Source organism: Leucopleurus acutus (assembly GCF_964270905.1).
Source record: "Leucopleurus acutus genome assembly, chromosome: 8".
In the NCBI taxonomy this organism is placed as follows: Eukaryota; Metazoa; Chordata; class Mammalia; order Artiodactyla; family Delphinidae; genus Leucopleurus; species Leucopleurus acutus.
The window spans coordinates 22,464,800-22,482,377 of record NC_139151.1 but is presented as its reverse complement, the minus strand read 5'-3'; the positions used below and the strand labels follow the sequence as shown (position 1 = coordinate 22,482,377).

Below are 17,578 nucleotides of genomic sequence, written 5' to 3'. Positions count from 1 at the left end.
TACTTATAGAGAATCTCACTCAAGAAATGGTGTTGTTCAAGTTCTTCCTTTAGTTCCATCCTTCTGAAAGTCATTCCCTTTAATACAAATACCTACTGTGTGGTTTTTATATACTGGTAGGGAGGACATGAGAACTTTCTGATCCTTTTCCCCTACCTCATCCTCAAACATTCCAATCTTCCCTATTAATAAAATTTCGAAAACTCATCATTGCCCCATGAAACAAAAAGAAGCAGAAGCTAAAAGCAAAACTGGGGAAAATGTGGTGTCCATACTAAAAATCTTTAAATCCATGATCTAATTCAAAGCTTACTTTTAAATTTACAGATTCAATAGGAGGTACCATCTACCTTATCCTCTGGACCTGCAGCTAGTGAATATGGTTATTAGCTATATGTTCTTTATGTAAAAATTCTACTGTAGAGCAGATCCTTCAGAATTCATCATCCTAAGACTGATTGACTCTTGGGATAAGTGAATAATTAGGTAAGGAGGAAGAACCAGGAGAGGAGATAGGGAAAGAATAGTCATATAGTGACAAGTGAGAAGGGGGGAAGGAGGTTGAAAGGAGAATTTTATGCCAAAAAACTCCCTAACTGTATATGTATAGCATATAAAATTAAAATGCATATTATTATCTCTCTAAAATTATAGTCTAATCTTATTATGCTTTTCAGTTCACACAGGTTATAAAATGGGAGTGGAAGAAGAGCACTCAATATTAAGCTAATATTAAGACTTTACTGTCCTAGGCAAAAGACCTGTACTCTGAAAATTATAAAACATTAATAAAAGAAACCAAACATAAGGCAAATAAATGGAAAGATAACTCATGTTCACTGACTGGAAGGATTAATATTGTTAAAATGTCCATACTACCTAAAGCAACTGACATTTAATACAATTCCTATCAAAATACCCATGACATTTTTCACAGAACTAGAACAAATAATCCTAAAATTTGTATGGAACCATGAAAGACCCCAAATAGCCAAAGCGTTCTTGAGAAAAAAGAACAAAGCTGGAGGTATCATGCTCCCTAGCTTCAAATGATACTACAAAGCTACAGTAATCAAAACAGTATGATACTGGCACAAAAACAGACACAATGTAACAGAATAGAGAACCCAGAAGTAAACCCACATGAATATGGTCAATTAATCTACAACAAAGTAGGAAAAAATATACAATGGAGAAAATAAAGTCTCTTCAATAGTGGTATTGGGAAAACCAGACAGCTGCACATAAAAACTGAAATTAGAATATTTCCCCTACCATGTACAAAAATAAAGTCAAAATGGATTAAAGGCCTAAATGTTAAGACTGGAAACCATAAAACTCCTAGAAGAGAACACAGGCAGAACATTTTTTTTTAACATCTTTATAGAACACTTTTTGACATAAACAGTAACAATATTTTTTTTTGCATCTATCTTCCAAGGCAAATCAAATAAAAGCAAAAATAAAGAAATGAGACCTAATTAAAGTAAAAGATTTTACATAGCAAAGGAGACCACTGACAAAACAAGAAGACAACCTACAGAATGGGAGAAGATATTTGCAAATGATATGACTGACAAGGGGTTAATATTCAAAATGTTTAAACAGCTCATACAACTCAATATCAAAAAAACAAACAATCCAATCCCAAAATGGCAGAAGACATGGATAGATATTTTTCCAAAGATGACTTACAGATGGCTAGCTAATAGGCACATGAAAAGGTGCTCAACATCGCTAATTATCAGAGAAATGCAAATCAAAACAATGAGATATTACCTCATACCTTTAAGAATGGCTATCATCAAAACAACCACAAGTAACAAATATTTTCAAGAATGTAGATAAAAGGGAACCTTTGTACACTGTTGGTGAGAATGTAAATTGGTACAGCCCTTGTGGAAAATAGTATGGAGGTTCCTCAAAAAACTAAAAATAGAATTACCATAAGATCCAGCCATTCCACTCCTGGGAATATATCCAAAGAAAACAAAAACACTAATTTGAAAAGACACACACACCCCAATGTTCCAGTGGCATTATTTATAATATCCAAGATATTGAAGCAACCCAAGTGTCGGTCAACAGATAAATGGATGAAGAATATGTGGTGTGTGTGTGTATTTGTGTGTGTGTGTGTGTGTGTGTGTGTATGTATAGCGGAATACTACTCAGCCATAAATAAGAATGAAAATTCTGTCATTTGCAACAACATGGATAGATTAGAGAAAGACAAATAATGTATATATTCATTTATATGTAGATTCTAAAAAATAAAACAAACAAACAGATATAACAAAACAGAAACAGACATACAGAGAACTAGTGTTACCAATGAGTTGTAGGGTAGGAGGAAGGGCAAGATAGGTGAAGGGGATTATGAGGTATAAACTACTAGGTATAAAATAAATAAGATACATGGATGTAATGTACAGCACAGGGAATATAGCCAATATATATATATATATATTTTTTGGCGGTACGCAGGTCTCTCACTGTTGTGGCTTCTCCCGTTGCGGAGCACAGGCTCCGGACATGCAGGCCCAGCGGCCATGGCTCACAGGCCCAGCCGCTCCGCAGCATGTGGGATCTTCCCGGACCGGGGCACGGACCCTCAACCACTGCGCCACCAGGGAAGCCCCGTAGCCAATATTTTATAGTAACTTTATATGCAGTATAGTCTATAAAAACATCAAATCACTATGGTGTACCCCTGAAACTATTAGGTTGGCCAAAAAGTTAGTTTGGGTTTTACCATACGATGTTACTTAAAAAACCAAACACACTTTTTGGCCAACCCAACAATGTTGTAATTCAACTACACTTCAATTAAAAACAAAACAAAACAGGGCTTCCCTGGTAGAGCAGTGGTTTAGAGTCCGCCTGCCGATGCAGGGGACACGGGTTCGTGCCCCGGTCCGGGAAGATCCCACATGCCGCGGAGCGGCTACGCCCGTGAGCCATGGCCGCTGAGCCTGCACGTCCGGAGCCTGTGCTCCGCAACGGGAGAGGCCACAACAGTGAGAGGCCCGCGTACCGCAAAAACAAAGAAACAAAACAAAACAAAACAAAACCCTCAAAAAGAATAAAAAACTTTACTGTCCTTATTTTCTACATTTCTGGGGACAAAATATGACTGGTATCTCTAATAATCAGTTGTCTTATGATGGAAGGGATAATATTTATAAGAATCAAAGTATCAAAGTTTGTTTTTAATTAAGAATATCTAGCAGAGTAACTTACAGTTATCCCTAGCATTGGCAGTGACATGTTGATAACTTCATTTGCTGTATCTGAATTCGTTACTGTTATAGTTTTAGACTGTGGAAAAAAAAGAAATAAGAAATATAGCTATAAATAAAGAATTCTAAAACAGGTGAACAAATAATTATTGTCAAGTGATTATCCACAGGCAAATCCTGATTTCAAGTGTTGACAGAGTAAAGCACAACTTAAGTAGAACACAAACCCTTGATAATTTACTTTCATTCCATATTATGCCTTTTAATAAAACATCTCTTCCTCTTAAAATAAAGAATATATGACTCAAAAATATAAGAACTTAAGCCAGAAATAAAAAGAACAAATATATTTCAGAGAGACAGGACCACCCTCCCAATCAAACAAACAAAAATAATCAGTGAGGTTGGTCCTCTGCATCATGTCCATGACTATTTCCATTAAGCATTGTGCAGTAAAAAAGGGAGAGCATTAGATTACTTTCTATTTCTTTCTGAGTACTGTTTTCACAGTGTGGGTTTTCATTTCTTTGTATGGTAAAGTCAGTTCAGGTAAAATCAGAGTAAGAAATGGTTACAAAAGACATCTTTAAAAAAAACCCCACTATTTATTGAGCACTTTCTGTACGTCAGGCACTGTGGCTGCTGAGATTTTCGTTGTTGAAATCTTTAGAGGCCTTAAAACCAATGGGCCTAGCAAACAAATTGAAAATTTTAGAAAGCTCAGTTCTGTTACCAACTCTGCCACTGAATAGGGTATCTATAATAGCCCTATGCTAAATGCTAAACCACATTGAGAAATTACTATCTAAAAATAAAGAGTTCACAAGAAAGAGAAATGGAATTAACGAGGTTCCGAGATATCTATAGAGTTCACTGAACTCTAAATAGACATTATTTAAATATAAGACAATGCTATGCTATCAAAAAAGAAATATTAGGAGTTTAGGATTGACATGTACACACTGCTCTATTTAAAACAGATAACCAACAAGGACCTACTGTATAGCACAAGGAACTCTGTTCAATACTCTGTAATAACCTAAACGAAAAAAGAATTTGAAAAAGTATAGATACATGTATATGTACTGTGTAACTGAATCACTTTGCTGTACACCTGAAACTAACACAACATTGTTAATCAACTATACTCCAATATAAAATAAAAATTAAAAAAAGAAATATTTACTATGCACATAGGGTAGATTTTACATATTATAATTATTGGATAAATGAGCAATTAGTGCTGTGTCCCTGATAAGGCTTAAATGGCACAAATAAGTAACATAAATGGAAACAAAATGATCTAAAGATAAAGCTAAGTGAAATCTACTGATAACTCATCACTTATCTCTCCATTACAGTATTTATTCTCTATAAGCCTACTACTTAACATGACAAATTGCCTCAAGTTTGTTAACTGATTTCAAATGGTGTTCCTTATAGCTCCAAGGATTAAGCAAAAGTATCTCAGAAATGAACAGGGAAGGCTCAGTGTTTGTCTTCTACCAGAATGGCAGAGATGTTTTACATACTGGGCTTTAAGTTGAGATAGAATACAATGAAAGGCTTCTGCTTTTTTCTTTTGAGTCTGAAAACCCTTTCATTTAATTTAAAGAAACACTCTATAAAGTCTTTTGTAAAGTGAAGGATCTATCCTGTGATACTAATAATCACTCCCAATGTACCTGGTTTCTAAGATAATGATTTTTCTTAATATTAGGTATATATGTTCAAAATAATAATTATAGGATGTGTTTTTTTTTTCCTGCATGTCTCTCGGGTAGACAAAACAAATGAATTTTAGCAGATAAGTGTTCTTTGCCTAGTAAACAAATAAAATAAAGAGACAAAACTGAGAATGTGGCTATTTGTTTTCCCATGTTAGCAGAATTCACTAACAGGTTGTGCATAATCAGAGGCCAAGGATAAAGAATGCTTCCCATACATGCACTGCTATTTGGGGGGAATCACTCTGCAAGCAGGGCTCCCTGAAAGGAGACTCTTGCCACGAAACAACTTCAGAGAGCCAAGGACAGTGTGTCATATCATCATGGACTTTAACCAGGGTACTAGTGATAAAACAGAGCACCCAATTCAACCAAATCTCGTCTTCTTTTCCAAAACCAGTCCTTTCTCAAGCACACACTTTCCATACACTGAAAGTGTTGGAAAAAATTCAAGGGTTTTTCCATGAAAATCCTGAATGTAACCAACTGCCATAACAACTGAATCAAAGCTGGCAGAAAAACAGTGGTGCTTTTTTCCTCTTTACTTTGCTACAGAAGATGTCTGTAGTCTCATAGCATACACATTTGAGCATTTCCCTCAGGCAATGACATCTAGCACTCATGTCAGAACATTTGTATGACTTTTGCCCAAAACATAACTGTTTTGTACTACATATTTTTCCACACACAAAACTATCCTGTGTGATCTAGGGCTGCTATGAAGTGTGGCAAACCACAGTATCATAAAAATATTCATTTCCATTTTGTGTATCATTAATAACATCTTGGCATGATATTTCAGCCATAAAATTCCGCACAATAACTAGGGCTAAACAAACTTAATTTTTATTGACCAAAATGATAAAAACCATGAGGTAGAATATGCTGATCCATTAAAAATGTTATCTTTCCCAGCTCATCCATTTATTAACCTGAGGAATTCAATACTTAAAAACTCAAAGAATGAAGAACTTTCCAAAACCCACTCTCTACTTAAGAAGTGACAAGTTGGAAAAACTTGCTTAATACTAATAGGAAATATCTCCTTGTGGAAATGTCTTTACTACAAGCCTCTGCAGCTGCTACTGAAAGGATCCAGAGAAACATTAATGCCAGAGGGAGGAAAGAGACATCTGACAGGCAATATTCTTTCCAAGTGTAAATGTTAAATACTGTAATTAATATGAATTTCTCTTGCTTCATTTTCTCTAGGGTTACTTTTCATATGAACAAAGATACACAGATACCCCAGGAAATGCACTTTCTCATAATGGTATTTCTAAATGCCTACCTTCCACAGCACATACACAGACTGTCTGTCTGCCTGCCTGTCTCTCTTTTTATCCACGGTGTTCTGCCTTATGCAGGGACTTGGAATTTAATTTTCTGGCTTAGAAACACTTACATAGGCACAATTCCCAATGTCCTTGGCGAAGATTTTGAGGGGAATGCTCTTCGGGTAGTCCTTCTCTTTCTCTAGATTGATGTATCTAATCAAATGCAACAACAACCCAAAACAACACTGAGTCAGATGGATTTTGCCAATGGCTTATTTTTAAATCAATCTATTTTGCTAATATTTTCAATATACTTATATGCTATTTTTAAAAAGACAGATGGAGAGACTCAGCAAAGTCAGATTACATTATGGGTTGGAAGAGAATTTTAAAAGATTCTCAGGACATTAGGCATGGGCACAAAAAAGAAGAGGAGATCCATTTCAACTGAGGCTTGAGAAGTACAGTCAGGTTAAGGCACCTCTGGATGGTGTTTTATCCTCAAAGCTTCCCTGCCTTCTCTGGACAGGCCCAGAAACTTAGTGATAAGTACAGGAGCATACATAATACTTTACTAGACCAAACCAAAACAATGGCCTTTTATTTCTCATTGAGCTCTCCAGTGCAGTATATATCTTGGTCGTCTCCATGCTTGGGAAGGGAGAGCAGGGAAGGACTATGGGAATAAGAGATGAATCTCAATTGACCATTTTAGTCTTAATGCTCAAAGGTAGGGAAAATAATTGAATTTTGAGGTCCTCAGCAGAAAACCTCCATGTATGGAAACTTAATACATGCTTTGAGGAAACTGTTAGCTCCACATGGTAGGTTGGAGACACCGAAAGAGATGGGAGAGATTACTGACTAATTTCTGTCTAGAATGATCTAACCAGACCTCAGTGTTCTCCTTCCTAGTAAGAAAGAAATACACGTAATAACAGAACATTATTTACAGTAAGTAGTTGCTAGTGTACAGTCTAAACAGTTTATTTTGAGGCAAATGAACAATTTCTACTAAGGCAAAGGGGGATAGTTTGGGGCACATCCCTGCAGAGAAAAATTTAATTCATTCAGCTACAACTTAAAGATTTATATATATATACTGGAAAAAATACCTCTGAAGGAGAGAGAGCCATCTGTCCTTCTGTTCTGGAGAACTACAATCAAAGAAAATGGGAGACAAAATTAAACCACATAAAATACTTATTTCTAACAAATTAAGATTGTCAGTCCAAACGAAATATCAACAACCTGTTGTTATTGATGTGGGTGCACACAACTGCAACCCTGGCATGACTGTGTTCTGAAGAACCCTGAAGTGAAAATGCCCATTAGGCAGAACTACACAGTTAAGCGTAGTTTTATTAAAACCTCTTGGACAGATCCAAGACAGACCCACTTTCTTACTTTATGGCTCTTTTACAAGTGGTATCCTGATAGTGGACAGAGTACTTGATTTGGAATCCAAACACCTTGTTTCAAAAATATATGCAAGATATATCATCATGGGCAAATCACTTAACATCGCTAAGCTTTGATTTCCACATCTGTAAAACTGGGCTAATTATCTCAGAGTGTTTTTGTAGTTTTAAGTGCCATGCAAATAGAAAATATGCTTCATCTGAGATTAAAGAGGTTAAGGAGAAATCTGGCACATCGATGGAAATATCTTGGCCCAGAAACCAGTTGGTTGTCAGGAAAAGAAACACTTATTTCTCTATACATATGGCAGAACTATAATTTAGCCAATGAGTTCATAGAACTTATTCTTAATTACTATAATCCTCTAATTAAGATCAATTCATTAACAACTAAATAACTATTAATTATTAATTTTACTGCTGAAGTCACTGCTGCATTTAATTCTTAAGGTTAAAAATAAAGTTTATTTCTATATGGCCTTATTGCTCATTAGCTTTTAAAATCATGTTTCTAATCTTCTCAAAGAAGTTGGAAACCCTAGTTATTTTCTTGTTCCAGAAAAATATACTTAACAAATATTTGTAATTTGTTTCTTTGTAGCCTAGCAATTTTCTCCATAAGCAATTTCCCAGAATTGGTAATCAGAAAGTGCATTATATCTCTTCTGCCACTGACAAATTTTCATCTTTCACAACTCCTTACAATCTTTGATGTCTTCTCCTTTCATAAACAGAAGATTTTTTAGGTTCATTTATGTCAAATATTAAACTTATTTAGCAAAAATCTGTGTTGAAAAGTAGATGAGTTTTCTTTAGACCTTAAAACATTTTTCAAAGCAACTAAAGAAAATTACCCCTTTAAACACTTAGTATTTTTTGAACTTTTAATTGACTTGTAAGACACAAACTGTACAATGCTTAAATGTACTGTTTGAACAATTTTCACAAATTGAACACACCCATGTGACTAGCACACAGATTATGAAACAGAAAACCACCATGGAAGGTCTCCCTGTGTTCCTTTTCAGGCACTAGTTCCCACTATACTGACTTCTAACAAAATAGAATAGTTTTGTTTGTTTGGATACTTTATATAAATGTAACCATATAGTATGTACTATTTTGTATCTGGCTTCTTTCATTCAACATTATATTTGTGAGACATCCATATTACTGCATGTGGTTTTAGCTTGTTCATTCTCATTGCTGTATAGTGTTCCATTGTTTGAATATGTAGCGCACAATTACTTTAAAATAAGCAAATTATGAAGTGCATCAGGTTAATTCATTGACATTCATTTGGTAATCTTCTTGTATTTTCCCCATCTCCTGCTCTATGCAAGAATCCAGGACTTCTCTTTCCTTGGTAATTATTCATCTCAGGCATTTTTACAGAACTAAAAATGGAAGTACTCCAAAATCAAGGTTAGCTCTGAGTTTAATAAACACCTATGATAAGAGCCAGGAGAGAAGAAAGCCACATATCTTAGAGAAAGAAAAAGGGTAAGACAGATTGGAAAGATTCCCTCTAACTTGGGAGGAGATAGGGTCTGTTACCCCTAAGAGTTAGCTGGGAACCATATGTCATTCAGTTGAGGTGCCTAAAGAAACAGAAAGTCCCCAGAGGAAATGGTTATAAGGAGCAAGTGGGGAGGCTTGTTCCTAGGTACCAAGGTTTTTACATCAGCTAAGATACCTGCAGCCCACAAGTGGCAAGGAATCAGAGTATCTCGGATGTCAAAGAACAACTCTGAGCATAGCAGAGATAATGTCAGCAGTGGCCACAAAGAGACTGAAGGTCAGACTTTTCATCTGTTTTGAAGATATCACAGAAATCTCCCATATGCTGGTTCTACCCTAAGAAAACAGGGGCTCCAGTAAAGAAGAAAATTTAATTTCCTAAAAGCCTGGCAAAATGGGGGCTCAAGATAGGTTTTTTTTGTTTTTTTTTTTTTCGGTACGCGGGCCTCTCACTGCTGTGGCCTCTCCCGCTGCAGAGCACAGGCTCCGGACGTGCAGGCTCAAGGGCCATGGCTCACGGGCCCAGCCGCTCCACGGCACATGGGATCTTCCCGGACCGGGGCACGAACCTGTGTCCCCTACATCAGCAGGCGGACTCTCAACCACTGTGCCACCAGGGAAGCCCTAGATTTTCTTAATATTTCCTGATATATAAATGATTTCTGATATTATTTACTCCTTGGTAAAGATATGAGCCACTCTCATATCATTTCACTTCAGGCTGAAAAATTTCTGTCAGCATTTACTTTTTTGTACAGTTCTGCTGGTGATAAATTCTTAGAGTTTAAAACATTTTTTGAAGGATATTTTTGCTAGATATAGTATTCTAGGTTGAAAGGTTTTTCTTTAAATACTTAATTTTTAAACTGAAGTATAGTTGAATTACAGTATTATGTTTGAGGTATACAGTATAGTGATTCAGTATTTTTATAGATTATATTACATTAAGAGTTATTATAAAATAATAATTATAATTCCCTGTGCTGTTCAATGTATCCTTGTTGCTTATTTATTTTATACAGGGTAGTTTGTATCTCTTAATCCCATGCCCCTAACGTGCCCCTCCCCCTTCCTTCTCCCCACTGGTAACCACTACTTTGTTTTCTGTATCTTTGAGTCTGTTACTGTTTTTCTATATCCATTCATTTGATTTACTTTCTAGATTCCACATATAAGTGATATTATACAGTATTTGTCTTTTGTTGACATACATCACTAAGCATAATATTCTCAAGGTCCATTCACATTGCTGCAGATGGCAGAATTTCATCCTTTTTTATGTCTGAGTAATACTCCATTGTGTGTGTGTGTGTGTGTGTGTGTGTGTGTGTGTGTGTGTATGTAAATATACACCACATCTTTATCCATTCATCTGTTGATGGACACAGGTTGCTTCCATATCTTGGCTATTGTAAATAATGCCATTATGAACATTGGGTACATGTATCTTTTTGAATTAGTGTTTTCGTTTTTTTTCTGTATATACATCCAGGAGTGAAACTGCTGGATCCTGTGGTAGTTTTTAGTTTTTTTTGAAGACCCTCCATACTGTTTTCCACAGTGGCTGCACCAATTTACATTCTCACCAACAGTGTACAAGGGTTCCCTTTTATCCACATCCTCGAAAACATTTGCTATTTGTGTTCTTGTTGATGACAACCATTCTGAAAGGTGTGAGGTGATATCTCATTATTGTTTTGATTTGCATTTCTCAAACAATTAGCAATGTTGAGCATCTTTTCATGTGCCTGCTGTAAATCATCTTTGGAAAAATGTCTATTCAGGTCTTCTGCCTATTTTGGGATTGGGTGTTTGTTTTCTTTTGATAGTGGGTTGCACGAGCTGTTTAAATACTTTAGATATTATCCCCTTGTTGATCATATTTTCAAATATCTTCTCTCATTCTGTAGGTTGTCTTTTTGTTTTGTCAGTGGTCTCCTTTGCTATGCAAAAGCTCTTTGTTTAATTAGATCTCATTTCTTTATTTTTGCTTTTATTTATTTTACCATAGGAAATAGATTAAAAAAATATTGTCACTGTTTATGTCAGAGTGTTCTGCCTATGTTTTCTTCTATGAGTTTTATGGTTTCTGGTCTTACACTTAGGCCTTTAATCCATTTTGACTTTATTTTTGTATACAGTATGAGGGGATGTTCCGATCTCATTGTTTTACATGTAGATGTCCAGTTTTCCTAGTACCACTTATTGAAGAGACTTTATTTTCTCCATTGTATACTCTTGCCTACTTTGTTGTAGATTAACTGACTGTAGGTGTGTGAGTTTATTTCTGGGCTCTCTATTCTATTCCATTGATCTATGTATCTGTTTTCGTGCCAGTATCATGCTGTTTTGATTATTGTAGCTTTGTAGTACAGTTTGAAGTCTGTGAGGGTGATACCTCCAGCTTTGTCCTTTTTTGCTTCAGCAAAAAGGTTGCTTCAGCAATTCAGGGTCTTTTGTATTTCCATATGAATATTAGGATTATTTGTTCAGTTCTGTGAAAAATGTCACGGGTATTTTTATACAGATTGCAATACATCTGTAGATTGCTTTGGGTAGTATGGTCACTTTAACAATATTAATTCTTCAAATCTAAGAGCATGGGATATCTTTCCATTTCTCTGTATCATCTTCAATTTCCTTCACTGTTTCATAGTTTTCAGTGTATATGTCTTTCACCTCCCTGGTTAAGTTTATTCCTAGGCATTTTATTCTTTTTGATGTGATTTTAAACGGGATTGTTTTCTTGCTTTCTCTTTCTGATAGTTCAGTATTAGTGTATAGAAAAGCAACAGATTTATGTATATTAAGCTCATATCTTACAACTTTGCTGAATTCATTTATTAGTTCTAATAGTTTTGGGTGGAGACTTTAGGGTTTTCTATCCATAGTACCAGGCCATCAGCATAGTGACAGTTTTACTTCTTCTCTTCCACTTTGGATGTCTTTCATATCTTTTTCTTGTCTGACTGCTGTGGCACAGACTTCCAATACTATGTTAAATAAAAGTGGTGAGAGTGAGCACCCTTGTCTTGTTCCTGAATTTAGAGGAACAACAGTTTTTCACCATTGGATATGATGTTAACTCTGGGTTTATCATAATGCTCTTTATTATGTTGAGATATGTTCCTCTAATCCAACTTTGATGAGGGTTTTTATCATGAATGGATGTTGAATTTTTTCAAATGCTTTTTCTGCATCTATTGAGATGATGATGTGATTTTTATCCTTCCATCTGTTAATGTGGTATATCATACTGATTGATTTGCAAATGCTGAAGCATCCTTGTGTCCCTGGAATAAATCCCACTTCATCATGGTGTATGATTCTATATACTGTTGGATTCCATTTGCTAATATTTTGTTACGGATTTTTGCATGTATATTCATCAAAGATATTGGCCTGTAATTTTCTTTTTTTGTAGTGTCTTTGCCTGGTTTTGGTATCAGGGTAATGGTGGCCTCATAGAATGAGTCTGGGAGTGCCCCCTCCTCTTCAATTTTTTGGGATAGTTTGAGAAGGATAGGAATTAGCTCTTCTTTATATATTTGGTAGAATTTTCCTGTGAAGCCATCTGGTCCTGGACTTTTGTTTGCTAGTAGGTTTTTTTTAAATTACAAATTCAATTTCAGTACTAGTGATCAGTCTGTTCAAATTGCCTGTTTCCTCTTGATACACTGTTAGCAGGTTGTATATTTTTAGACATTTGTCTATTTCTTCTAGGCTGCCAATTTGTTGGACAACTGTTCACAGAGTTCTTTTATGATTTTTGTATCTCTGTAGTATTAGTTGTTATTTCTTCTCTTTCATTTCTTATTTTGTTTCTTTGGGTCCTCTCCCTTTTCTTGGTGAGCCTAACTAAAGGTTTATCGATTTTGTTTATCTTTTCAAAAAACCAGCTCTTGGTTTCGTTGGTGTTTTCTATTTTTTTTTTTTTGGTCTCTATTTTATTTGTTTCCTTTCTGTTCCTTACTATTTCCTTCCTTCTGCTGACTTTTAGCTTTCTTTGTTCTTTTCTTTCTCTTCCTTTAAATGGTAGGTTAGGTTTTTGAGATTTTTCTTGTTACTTGAGAAAGGCCTGTATTGCTATAAGCTTCCCTCTTAGAACTGCTTTTGCTGCATCCTATAGATTTTGGAGTGTTGTGTTTCCATTTTCATTTTTCTCAAGGTATTTTCTTATTTCTTCTTTGATTTTAGCATTGTCCCACTGGCTCTTCAGTAGCATGTTGTTTAGTCTCCAAGTATTTGTGTTTTTCACATTTTTCTTTCTGTAATTGTTTTCTAGTTGTTATTGGAAAAGATGCTTGATATAATTTCTATCCTGTTAAATTTGCTGACACATGTTTTCTGGCCTAGTATGTGATCTATCCTGGAGAATGTTCCATGTACACTTGAAAAGAATGTGTATTCTGCTCGTTTTGGTTGGAGTGTGCTGTAGCTATCTATTAAGTCCATCTGGTATATTATGCCATTTAAGACCACTGTTGCCTTAATTATTTTCTATCTGGATGATCTGTCCATTGATGTAAGTGTGGTGTTGACATCCCCTACTATTATTGTATTACTGTCAGTTTCTCCCTTTATGTCTTTTAATATTTGCTTTACATGTTTAGGTGCTCCTGTATTGGATGCATATATGTTAATGAGTATATATCCTCTTCTTTTATTGATCCCTTTATCATAAAATAATGCCCTTTTTTGTCTATTGTTATACACTTTTAAAAAATCTATTTTGTCTGCTATGAGTATTGAGATTCCAGCTTTCTTGTCTTTTCCACTTGTATGAAATATATTTTCCCATGCCTTCACTTTCAGTCTGTGTGTGTCTTTAGTTCAGAAGTGAGTCTCTTGTAGGCAGCATATAGGTGGGTCTTGCTTTTTTTTTTTTTAAATCCAATCAGCCAGATATGTCTATTGATTGGAGCATTTAGTCCATTGACATTTAAGGTAATTATTAATAGGTATGTACTTATTGCCATTTTATTACTTGTTTTCTGGTTGTTTTTTGTAGTTTTTGTAGTTCTTCTCTTGTCATTTCTTCTCTTTCTGTTTCTTCCCTTGTGGTTTTATGATTTTCTTTAGTAGTATGCTTGTGTTCCTTTTAGTTTTTGAGTATCTATGGTAGGTTTTTGATTTGTGGTGACCATTGGGTTCATATATGTTGACCTACAACTACATCTACTTATTTTAAATTGTAGTCATTTAAGTTCAAATACAACCTAAAAGATCTATATTTTTTACTCCCCCTCCTACATTTTGTGTTTTTGATGTCATATTTTACATTTTCATGTTTATCCCTTAACTGTTTATTGTGGTTATAGCTACTTTTACAAATTTTTCTTTTTATTTTCATACTAGCTTACTTAAGCGGTTGATTCTCAGTTCTTAGTATTATTTGCCTTTCCTCGTGGAATTTTCCCTTTCCTATAGATTCTTACTTATTTTCCACTTAGAGAAAACCCTTTAACATTTATTTTAGGGTAGGTTTAGTACTGATGAATTCTTTCAGTTTTTGCCTTCTGTGAAGTCCTTTATCGCTCCTAAGACTCCAGATGATAATCTTGCTGGGTAGAGTATCATAGGTTGAAAGATTTTCCCTTTCAGCGCTTTGAATACATCACGTCACTCCTTCCTGTCCTGTTTGGGATCCTCTGTGCTTCCTGTACCTGGGTATCTGTTGCTCTCTTCAGGTTTGGGAAGTTTTCAGCCATAATTTCATGAAATATATTTTCAATCCCTTTCTTCCTCTCTTTTCCTTCTGGGACTCCTATAATGTGAATGTTGGTAAGCTTAATGTTGTCCCAGAGATCTTTTAAACTTTTCTCATTAAAATTTTTTTCTGTTCTTATCTGGTAATTTTTATTATTCTATCTTCCAGGTCACATAGTCTGCTATTCCTTTTAGTGTGTTTTTTATTTTGGTTATTGAATTCTTCATTTCTAACTGGGTCTTTTCATATTGTCTAGATTCTTGTTAAAATTTTTCAGTGTTCATTTATTTTTCCCTAATCCAAGTAATACTTTTATTATAAACGTTTTGAATTCTTTGTCTGATACATTGTTTGTTTCATTATTTATTTCTCTCAGGGGTTTTCTCTTATTTCAGTTGAAACCAGTTCCTCTGCCTTTTCATTTTGCTTAACATTCTCTGCCTCTATGAATTTTGGTGAAACACGTATGATATTCTTGAACTGGTGTACTTATGTGGGAGCATCTCTATACAGACTGTGTGTGCCCGGTGCCTTTGGTGGGAGAGCTGGATTTGATGTGGATACAAGTTACATTTTTCCTCAGTGTGTGTTGGCAGCTATAGCCTTGGTAGTGGGTGTGGCTGGAGATGGATAGGCTAGAGCTGAAGCTACATGTGAGGCAGGACTTCCTCTCTGCTCAGTGGGTCTCAAGTTGCTGCAGCAGAAGCCCTGAGATTCAGTCCTGAGCTGGCTCTGTTCCCGTTAAGTGTGTGCTTTCAATTCTTCAAGCACTGCAACCCTTGCTCCAGAGGTGGCAGTGCTGATGCAAGGGGGTCCTGTGTTGGCTCTTGGCTAATGTTGGCCTCAGACAGATATCTGAGCTGTCTCTAATCTGCTGCCTGTGCAGGAATCTGCAATTGTTTTCCTTAATCTGCTCATAGGCAGCCTTGGGTCCAAGTTCCCTTTGTCCTTCTCCCTCCTCTCCACCTCACCGGGGAGCTGTACTGCAGGGCAAGTGGGGTCCATGTGAACTCTCTCCATATATTGGGGCATGAGCAGTGGTGGACTGGCTGTTATATAGAGTTCTGGGCTGCTTCTGATGCACTACTTAAGTAAGTACCAACAATAGACACAGCCACCCCACCCAGATGCCACCCCAGGACCAAGTTGCCTTTGGTGGTCCAAGCTCTGTCTTTAGTCATAGCAGCCCTCGCTCCAGTGGGGAGTTGCAACATGGAGTAAGCGGGGCTTGAGCATTCACTCTGCCAGAGCCGAGGAGCACACTCAGATGGTCACAGGAAACTGGCAGGCACTAGAGTGATCCTTTATCGGCCCTCTCCAACCTGCCTCAGGGGCAAGCCAGCTTGTGTATTTGTGTATGTGTGTGTGTGTGTGTGTGTGTGTGTTTCTGGGTATGGGTGTGCAAGCAGAGTCTAAGTTTTCCACAGCCCTCCTGTTAATTCCAGCAGTCCTCCAACCAGCCAAGGGGGTTGGTCTCCCCTGTATAGGACGCCAGGAGTGGAATGCCCAATCTGTGGCTTGAACTGCTCACTCCCCAGGGCAGGTCTCTGCCTGTGTAATCTCCCTTTTCCTCTGAGTCCCCTCCCAGTGGCAAGGTCCCAGCCTGATCACTTTTCTTCCCTTCCTATCTGATTACGTGTGGATCTTTCTTACAGCCTTGGTTGTACTGAAGTCTTTCTGCCAGTTTCCAGTTAGTTTTCAGTGAGAATTATTCCACACACAGATGTATTTTTGATGTGTTTGTGGGGGAGGTAAGTTCCACATCCTCCTACTCTGCCATCTTGATCAATCTAATGAGTCCTCTTTAAACACTTTAAAGATGTCATTTCACCGACCTCTGAAACAGCCATAATTTCTGATGAAAAAAACCACAGTGAGGCAAATTATTGTTCCACTATATGTAATGTGTTGTTTTTTTCTGGCTGCTTTCATGATTTTCTCTTATCTTTGGTTTATAGCAGTTTGTCTATAACATGAATAGGTGAAGTTTTCTTCACATTACTCCTATTTAGGGTTCACAGAGCTTACATTTATGTCTTTCACCAAATCTGGGAGGTTTTCAAACCATTATTTATTCTGCCACATTCCCAGTCTCTCCTCTTTCTGGAATTCCCGTTACATGTATGTTATACATTGTGGTTATCCTACAAGTCTGTGATGTAGTTTTCATTAAAAAAATCTTTTTTTTCCCTCTCTTCCTCAGAGTGGACAATTTCTGTTGATATACCTTCAATTTCACTGACCCATTTCTCTTTCATTTCCATTTTGCAACTAAAGCCACAGAGGGAATTTTTAAAAATTTAAGATACAATTTTTAGTCCTAGAATTTTCATTTGGCTTTTAAAAAATATTTTCTATTTCTCTGCTGAGATTTCCTATCTTTTCATTCATTTCAATTGGCTTTTCCTTTTACCTACTGAGCATAGTTATAAGAGCTGCTTTAAAGTTCTTTTACAGTAATTCCAACAAATAGGTCATCACAGGATTGGCTTCTATTTGTTATCTTTTTCCTTTTCAGGTTCTTCATATGTTAAAAAATTTTAGATTACATTCTACACATTATAAATGTTGTGTTTTAGAGACTCTGAGTTCTGTTATATTTGCAAAATAATGATGTTTTTAACAGACAATTAACTTTATTAGATTCAAGCTGCAAACTCTATTTCACCTGTGTTGAGCA

The 17,578-nt window shown here is 36.1% G+C and overlaps 1 protein-coding gene across 1 annotated transcript in view; it reads right to left on the bottom strand.

Annotated features, from left to right (window-relative positions):
• ARHGAP20 (Rho GTPase activating protein 20) overlaps positions 1-17,578 on the bottom strand; it is a gene marked incomplete at both ends in the record, with an annotated part of 148,318 nt that overhangs the window by 29,703 nt on the left and 101,037 nt on the right. The window contains 3 exons of the mRNA XM_082845165.1: positions 3,244-3,321; positions 6,375-6,459; positions 7,362-7,403. Of these exons, the coding sequence (XP_082701291.1) occupies positions 3,244-3,321; positions 6,375-6,459; positions 7,362-7,403 (205 nt within the window). The remainder of the gene's footprint in view (positions 1-3,243; positions 3,322-6,374; positions 6,460-7,361; positions 7,404-17,578) is intronic.